At 40.5% G+C, this 9,140-nt stretch overlaps 1 protein-coding gene across 1 annotated transcript; it reads right to left on the bottom strand.

The window, feature by feature from the left end:
• Window positions 1-1,289: 1,289 nt before the first annotated feature.
• On the bottom strand, window positions 1,290-9,136 carry commd5 (COMM domain containing 5). The gene is made up of 7 exons (XM_030061506.1): window positions 8,949-9,136; window positions 8,389-8,549; window positions 7,333-7,361; window positions 7,154-7,204; window positions 6,625-6,720; window positions 4,592-4,667; window positions 1,290-2,048 (listed from the first exon to the last, which is right to left on the bottom strand). Exons 1-7 carry the CDS (start codon window positions 9,106-9,108, stop codon window positions 1,947-1,949), a joined length of 675 nt encoding a protein of 224 aa, XP_029917366.1. The 5' UTR covers window positions 9,109-9,136; the 3' UTR covers window positions 1,290-1,946.
• Between the last annotated feature and the right edge of the window lie 4 nt (window positions 9,137-9,140).

A 9,140-nucleotide genomic window follows, 5' to 3' on the forward strand; every position in this document is an offset into this window, starting at 1 on the left:
GTGAAAATGCATTATGGATAATACAAAAGGTACAGGAAAAATCCTAACATTATATGCAAAATACAGGCTATAACCTACATCTTTACAGGTTCTTAATTACACTTATTAATGATCTTTACAGGTTATCTGTGACAGGTTATTACAGGCTATTAATTACTGTGTCAGCCTCATTTACAGCTAGTTGGATTAGATGTACAAAGCCCGTGTAGATTAGACAATCAGTCATTTCCACAACATTCATTCATTCTCTTCACACAACTTGTGTTTCAGCACCATGTGAACATGACGTTCGCTCTCAAAAAAGAAAAGTCCGGGTGGGCAGAAATATGTTGAAGTAATGGTTGAGTTAAGCTCCAAAGAAGCACCATTTTGGTTAACTTGGGTGTAAAGATTGAACTCCAGTCATAATGTAAAGAAAATGTAGAAATAGCAGTGCCTTCTTTTTTCTCACTGTTTCATGACCACTGCATTCAGGATCCTGGGGCGTCATGAGACTTTTCGAGATCGCTTTAAGTTTGAATTTTCATACACCATTTTCAAACCGTGTTTCAGATATTACTTAGTGCCCTATAAGATCATGCAGTTTTGCTATATCCAAGAAGACATGGACAATATGGACATTATTCTTCTTTTTATGTTGAGGGAACAGGATTGTGTGTGTTGCTGATGTTTAATGTTTTGTATGTGGCTTATGTTGTTTTTTATAAAAAGGTATGGATAATACTCTTTTCCACAGGCCACTGGGGTTTAACTCAACCAGTGAGGGTACTTCTACCTCCAGAATAGCCCTGCGTTTGAGAAATGTTTAACTCAAACTTCACTTTCAAAGTGGTCACTTGACTGTGTTTATATTTTGACTCAGTTGAAATTCGGGTCAATACTCCAACAGATTCTTATCACCGTTTACCAGCTTGACAAAAACTGCATGTTGTAGCACTCACCATGGGTGGACTTTACTGTCAGGCTGGGTAGTTATCTGCCTATTGCCACCAGTGACTCCCAATGTCATATAAATTAGTTGTAAGATGTTTTCTCTAACCAAGGACTTCCAATCACTCAAAGTGCTTGTTTTACCACATTCAGACTATATGGCAGTGCAGGAACACAGCTTAGTGCAGCACCAATTTGGATATTAACAGGGAGATGATATAAAGGGGTGACCCCACACCTGGGTTTGCCTTGGGCCCCCAAAACGCTAAGCCCTCTCATGCACTGAGTCACTCAATCACTGCCCTGCACCGGCCACTTAGTCAGCCACTGGTCCTCCTCGTGTTTTCGGAGGCACTCAGACCACACTCAGATTAATCTGGCACATGGATAGATCAGTGTGTGGTCTGAAATGGTATATGAGATTTTTTTTTTTTCCCAATAAGCACAATCTTTGTTTCTGTAAGGCGGACCTCAGTTTGTTGAAGCCATGTTTACATCAGCACACATGCAATTTGTTCAGATTGAAAAATGATGCTACCACTGCAATATTTTTTTTGTACATCAAACAACTCCAAAACTTGATGTGGTTTTCACGTAGATCCTCAAACTAGGTGGAACCGTCACAACTGGGCGAAAGCTGATTAAATCCCACATGGAGAAGACCACGGTAAAAACTGTAGAGGAGTCCTCGTGTATGAGGAGGTGGTTTGAGCGTGCAGAGGCTTAAAGAGCAAGACTGCTGTTTCTCAGAAATCAGATATTGGCTTCCTGTAGATATACAAGTTGGGTGCTTGAGGAGTGCAGATAACCGGGTACCATCTGGCCTGGTCTTTATGCCTCTTAATTCTGACAGGCATAAAGGCCCTTGGATTGAAATTATTCAGTCCTTGGGCATGTAAGCTTGATATTTGAATTCTTAAAATGAACAGTATTCCCCTTTAAAGTACCTGGTGTACTGTAAAACCCAAGTAGAGTGAAAAGAACAACCTAATTTCATGAATGGCCAAAGTGACATATCAATCTTGAATCTTGAGAATGCTCCTTTTCTCCAGGTCATTCATCTCCTTGAGGATCAGAGCCACGTTGTAGCGAAGCTCCTGGAATTTAGACACGGGCACCTGAACAGGAAAACAGCAACAACAAGGATTTAAACACCGATTCAGCACAGTCTGGAAAAAATGCTGTATAGCAGGGCAGCGGAAATTGTTCCAGTAGCACAATATCACACAAAATATTGCATATACTGATAGACCTAACTCTAACCCTAACCCACAATTGTGATCCAAAATTCATCTAAAGGAAAAAAAAAACATAAAATCGTTGTGAGAGTGACTGACAGTCTGAGAAGCCTTGAATTTCATTTAGTGAATGATTCATGGCTTTTCACCGGAACACTGACTGATTTTGACATGCAGTTACTTAAAAGGCTGCCCACAGTGAAACTGACCAAAAAGGGAGTAATACGTTGTAATTTATTGAAACACAATACAGCAGTGTGCCGTGGTGAGGAAAGACACAGCAGCCACTGAATCCATGACCTCTGACCTCTGAGAGGAAGAGGGGTGTGGAGATTTTTCCTACAGGAATAATCAGTACCACACAATTATTATTATTTCCATTCAACCTCGAAACAAAGGAGCACTTGGCATTCATATCAGACCATAAATTCAGGAGATTACACACCCCAACCCCAAACCATTTGCACTGCTGCTGGCAGCCTTAACTGGAGCTCTAGTGCATTCAAGATGTAATGGAGGACTGTACACAGACTCGTCTTTTTCTTCTTTTATTCCTCCGACTGCAATAAGGATCCTTTTGCAAATGGAAGAATGAATGGCAGAATAAAAGAAGTAAAGGATAAGTCTGTGTGCAAACCAAAAATTCTGAAGATATATGTATTTGGAGCTGATTCTGTAGGAAATGCACCAGATAGGTGTGAGGACAGTCACAGATCATGAGCGATTGTCTGGTTGCAGGTGATGCATGTGCTCGAGTGCAGTTTGTTTTGGGATTACAGCAGCAGTCACAGCCAGGGAGACGAGCCCAGCCGAGCCACAGATCAGGTACACACGAGGTACAGTAATGATTACAGTCTGAACATCGGGTGCCGTGGCTACTAATCCACTAATCTATTAATTCTGCTGTAATCTGTTTATGTAACTACTGTGCTAGGTGCGATGACAGCCGTAGTATGGGTCCTCCATCCTGCATACATTCACACTACTACTACAGCGGTCCCTCAGGCAGGATCTACCCTGCCATCACAGACCAATTATGGAGTATGGCGCCCTCTGTTGAGCCAAATTATGAATGATTTGATTCATTTGGCTGAGGGCATTTCTGTCTCTGTCAGTGTAGCTGTCTGAAGTATTGTTACAAGGACTGAGAAGGGTGTATGTGATTACTGAGAAAGCAGATTTTTGTCAGACATATAGTTTCTGATTTATGAGCTTTATGCTTCAGTTTTTGGTGTTCAACTTTAAGCCCTCACCTCTGCTAATTACTATCATTTTTTATGTGTAATGTGTAAATTTGCATTGCTATGACATTATTGTAACACGCATTGTTTTGGCTTTTAGTCACATGGCTGTGTTAACATTTAGAATAAGGGACCAGGTGTTTTTTACAATAAGGTTCATATAAAACAACAATAGAGACTGCTTATTTGTTTCACAGCATTCGAAAGTCCAGGCTAGAATACTTACTAAAGTAGACTGTATAACAAAGAAAAGGTTTGAAAAAGTCAAGAAAGAAAAGTTTATTAGACTGGGTTATAATCACATTTTTTTCCACTGTAATGTCTAAGGAGATGTTTTTTATTCTACATTATGCAGAATATAATTAAGGGTCAAAATGTATGAACACCAAATCAAGAAATTATTCTAAGTATATCTGAATTATCAGTCAGTGTTTGGTTTTACTTAATGAGTGATCCTATTATGTTACAACTGAAACAGACTGACATTAGCCCGCTGCTGTATTTCCAATCTGAAAACAGACTGGAAAAACACACAGGAGTCTGGAACTGACACTTGTGCACAAATGAACAGATATGTGCAGGTTTAACAAAGCCTGACTTTTTAAGACTTTATTAAACCTCAGACCAATTTAAGAGCCTTTTTCCACTTGGACACAGCTGATTAAAGTTCTGGGCGCAATAGGAAAAAGCATGAAGGGAAGTTAATTGTTAAAGGACATGAATTCCAATAGACCTTTTTCCCCAGCAGCCAGCAGGTAAACCCAGGCGTTACTAGTGACATTAATTAAGGTTGTGCTTCATTTAGGAGCCAGGATGCTGCTGTTGTTCATGCTGTTTTACTGGGAAGACTGGAGCAGAACCTGAACCAATGTCATAAGTAACACCTGTGCTTACCTGCTTTTTAATGTCAGAATCAGAGCTGTGAAAAGGATTTATTGCTCTTAGAAATCAGCTGCAATGAACAAATGCTTTGCATATTGTACCACTGACACTGACATAACCCTGTTAATCTAAGAGTGTACATGCAGAGTGAAGACAGTGTGCGTTCCACATTGCATGTCATTCACATTATTAGTAGCAGTGTGAAGCTACTGTGAAGAGAGCATCTGTCAAACCTGTCTGCAAAGTCTGTAAAACTTCAAGTAAAATCAGAAATGAACCCATTCTTTGAGAAATAAGTACCTCAAAGCGCTGAAGACTCCCGTCTGATAGTTTCATCTGCATCAGAACAGAAGGCTGAAGGGCTCTGGCTAAAGAGCTGCGGAGACAAGAGAGACACCGGTTTCATTACACTGGCACTGGGGTGAGACTAAATGACACATCCTAGGCCAAAATGATCAGAAAACCATGATTTTAACAGAGACACTGATTCAGGTCCTGGAAGTAGTGAGGTGGACAGCACAAGGCAAATCATTTAAGGAGGTATTCTGCAAGATTCTTGTTTTTCAGTTTGGTGACAGTTTCGGTATGATGCACTCTTGGCTGCAATGTTCCTGCATTGCACAACGCAGAGATCACCTGTCAATCAAACCGAGTGGGAGGGACTGTGGCGTCTGTTTCCGTGGATTTTCTATTGACCAAGTCTGAGTTTGTGTGGGTGGTGCTCTTTTCTTTCTCAGTTCAGCCATGGTGCCTCATTCTAACACCTAGGGGTGTCACAATACGATTTGACTTTCGATTTTAAGGTCACAATTCGATTCGATTTAAAGTTTAAATCGAATCGCAATTGTGACCTTAAAAAATGTTTAAATTTTAAACATTTTTTTTCAAGCACTGATGGCATAGCTGGAGTGTCTTGATTTGTAAAGATTAACAGATCATCGGTTTTATGGCCTGACAGCTGTCATTTGCATTTTCAAAATTATTCTTTACAAAAACAGGCTATATTGTAGGAAGTGTGATAAGACATGTTTCTGGCGGAGTCATATATCCTAGCTACTGTATGTCACCCTGTGTGACTTCTGATTAGCTCGTCTTGGCATCATTAGTGCTGACATGTATAACGATGCTGTCATAACTACTGTGTTTGGACTTTGTCCTACCAGAGAGTCTATCCCTGTTTTCCGGCACCTTAAGGTTTGCCTCTACGTCAGGAGCTCTGGCCCCGGGGAGACAAGCAAGAGCAGCAAAGCGATTCACAACTGGTTGAGAACTGGGCCGTGCAAAAGACATCTGGCCGCAGCAAGACCTCTTGCCTCTTGAGACTCAGACAAACTGTGATTTCTGACGGTGGAACTACACTGCACTGTTGTTGTGAGTCAGCAGGAAGGCTAAGCCGGCATTAGCAGGCAACGGACGAGGAAGTACCTGCCAGCCAACAGCAGAGAAAAATACCGGGAGAATCACAAACCTCCTTGTGATTTCAGAGGTTGAATGTACATTTTGATCATTTTTCCATTTAGAATTGAAATCCTGACATCCAAATAAACCAGAAAAATAAAACAAGAACGAATAAACCAGAAACATAAAACACATCAACCTGGAAGAACAGCAGATATAAACACTTTTGCTGTATCAGTCAGCAATAGCAATCAGCATAGCTCAATTTATTCATGTGAAAATACTGTTTATTATTGCTTTAAGGCTGTGACAAAGGATTTTTTTTTCTCCACATTTATGACCATGAATATATTTTTTTTAATTATATTTTCCCCTTGTGGTCCACTCATAGTATCTCTACTGCCTTAAGATGTCACTCATCATCATCATCACCACCACCGTGGTCCATTATGAACCACAAGCTGAAAACTGACATCATGTATTATTTAGCACAGCCTGTCGTCATAAGATCATCAAATCAGTGTTCATTAGACGTGATCAACCTGCTTCTTGTATATTTAATTTTAATCAGTGTATTCAATCAGTTTAAAAGAATCTAAAGCCTTGTTCTGTCATTTATGAGTTTATAGTGATTGCTAATAAAATTTGCAATCTCACTTATGAGTGCTTACACACAGAGGGAGCATAACTGGATGAAGAGAATTCCAATGACAATTTGGAGGTTATATGGTATAAACACACACACACACACACACACACACACACACACACACACACACACACACACACACACACACACACACACAAACATCTACAGGGTCTATGTGAGGGATCAAGAACTTCTCAATCCAGTCCTAACATTTAAAACTAATTCAAGCATGTGACGGAAATGGCATTTTCATGGGTCACACTCCTCTCCTTCCTCGGCACATTACCTGGTAGAGATGGCAACATCCACTCTCCATCTGAAGTCTTCTATCGTGGGCAAATGAGGATCGTGCTGGGCGGCTGCTGTCTCCAGAGCTGCACGGCTGCACAGACAGATGACACAGTGATTCAGAGGTGTACGGACACGTAGAGATGTAACATAGCTGTAGTAATTAGATGTCTCTGAAAATGGTATCTACAAGTCGTCTGTAATAAAGATACTGTTCTGACATTGCTGAAAGAGCCAGTAAAGTATGTATTATAAATGAGTCATAGTTCAGTTTCAGAGAAGGTCCTGGGCCAGATGTCCTCTTGGGGTGCAGCCACGTCCAGATTTGACCCCACAAGTCCTGCCAGCACTGTAACTGCTGGCAGGACAACCAGCCTCACTAACCAGCAAACTAGTTCAAGTTCCAATACACAGCTGCCAGGCACGTCTTTTAGGAGAAAAACTTGTTTTCATCACAAGCAACAAAATTACATCCAGTACAGGGCATAACAGCCAGAATTTAAAGGCCATGCTCACATATAACATACCGATTTCCAAACACCACACTGGCGAAATCTGTGATGAAGTCTTCAGGTATCCTAAAGAGAGAGCAAAACAACAAAATCAACTTTCTGGGATGAACTGTGTGTGTGTATAGCTGTAAGTAAGACTGATGACATTTTTATAAGTGCACAGTAAGTATGGTGATAAAAAAAAAAGTCCTTACCTCAGTTCTCTGAGATCTTCTTTAAAGGCCTAAACAAGAAGACAGACCAAATGTATTAATTTTACTTCAGTCAGTGCACATTTTCTGCTTTTTACCTTGTAAACCTCCATATATATATACCATATATACCAACAATATTTTTTGCACTGGATATCATAGGGCTGTCACTTTTTTAGTTTGTTTTAAAAACTGGCGGAAAAAGTTAGATGAGGCTAATGTTAAAAACTACTGAATTACTCCAAGTGAAGTTATTAGCCCTGAGCACATCCTTACACACACACTCAGTTGTCCCTTGATCCTTTAAATAATACATGATCTGTGTATCTATAGAATTAAAGAGGACCATTTGATTGACGTCGCCTTGACATGCATGTTAAAAACCTGGTTCAAAAGTGTGTTTTACCACATTCTGTTAGAAGGATTGGTTTGTTTTTGCTTTAAGTGGCACTGAGAGACTTACATATGGTTTTACATTGTCCACTTTTGAAATTAAGGATGCACTGGTATGTTTATCTGAGGCCAACACTGATATCCATTATCTTCCTATCCATGACAGCCTATACTGATTACTAACTAAATACTAAATATGACTAAATAAATACGAGGTATTTTCTGATTTTTAGAACATGTTTTTTGTTGCTGTGTCTTTTTTCAGGTTAATCAGGCAGCGGTCTGCCAGTTTGTAGAAATCAGCAACAAGTCTGAAACAAAGACTGAGTGTTAGTGACGGTGGATTAACAGAGGAAAGAAATACACTCAAGGCTCAAGAGAAGCTTTCAAGACTCATTCAAAGTATTTGGCATAGTCGAATGACTGCTTTGCCACTCTAAGGGACAGTAGATGCTGTTTTTTTTTTTTTTTTTTTTTTTTTTTTTTTTTTTTACAAATTCACTGGTGAGTAAACTTATGGAACTTTGCATTTGGATCCCTTTATGTAGCCCCACTATATGATGTTTTAGGAAATGGGGCGGGTGCTGCAGAAACACCGGCCCGTGCAGGTTCAGCATCATCCACTGATGTTAGACAGTGTAATTCATTTATTCAGTAGCAGCTCACCTCCTGTTTGAGGGATGCTGAGGGGATGTGGACAGCTTCAGTCAGCACTCGGTACATCCCGGCTACGATGTGGCTGAGCTTCTCCTCTGGGACGGCACTGCTTTCTGCTATCGACCTCATCACCTCTCTGCAGTCCTTCCCTTCCAGGGCACTGACCACAGCTGAAGAAAGACAAGCATCCACAAGCATTTTGGTTCATTTTCCTGCCGTATCGAAATGTTCAAAGTGACGGGGCTGAAGCCTGTCCTAGCATGCACTGGCTGGGAAACTATCCTGCTCTACCAAAGTCATGTACTGCTGGCCACTATTAGCCACTTTAGTCCAATATAACAGGAGTCAGTACTGGGATTCACACTGACGACTGTTCAAACACAAACTTGCAGATCCCATGGGTGCAAACTTGAACATCAGCATCATGTGACTGGCTCTGATACACACCATGTATTTACGGTTGTGTTAGGCTGGGTCTATAATGAGTGGTGTTACATAAACCAACGCAGATTGTGGCTTTTCAGAGAGATAATAACAGCTTTCTTGCTTTGCATGCAGTTAGTATTTACCTTTGAGTATTTTTCTGAACAGCTCCTGGTCCACATCCTTTAGGTATTTTGACATTGATTCGATTTCTGGAGGTATCCTGCCTCCAAGGAAACTGGAGTCTTTCGTATGACTGGAAGACATGACTAATAATACATGCAGTCCGCACGGATAACAGATCATAAAAATACAACAACAAATACAGTGTAAAGTGT

This window comes from Myripristis murdjan, chromosome 10 (genome assembly GCF_902150065.1).
Source record: "Myripristis murdjan chromosome 10, fMyrMur1.1, whole genome shotgun sequence".
Lineage (NCBI taxonomy): Eukaryota > Metazoa > Chordata > Actinopteri > Holocentriformes > Holocentridae > Myripristis > Myripristis murdjan.

Coding starts and splice junctions, on each gene's coding strand:
- commd5 (XM_030061506.1), bottom strand. CDS start 9,108: ATGATCTGTTATCCGTGCGGACTGCATGTATTATTAGTCATGTCTTCC. Junction 7,205..7,332: donor GAAGATCTCAGAGAACTGAG/GTAAGGACTTTT, acceptor CTCTCTCTTTAG/GATACCTGAAGACTTCATCA. Junction 6,721..7,153: donor AGTGTGGTGTTTGGAAATCG/GTATGTTATATG, acceptor CTGTCTGTGCAG/CCGTGCAGCTCTGGAGACAG.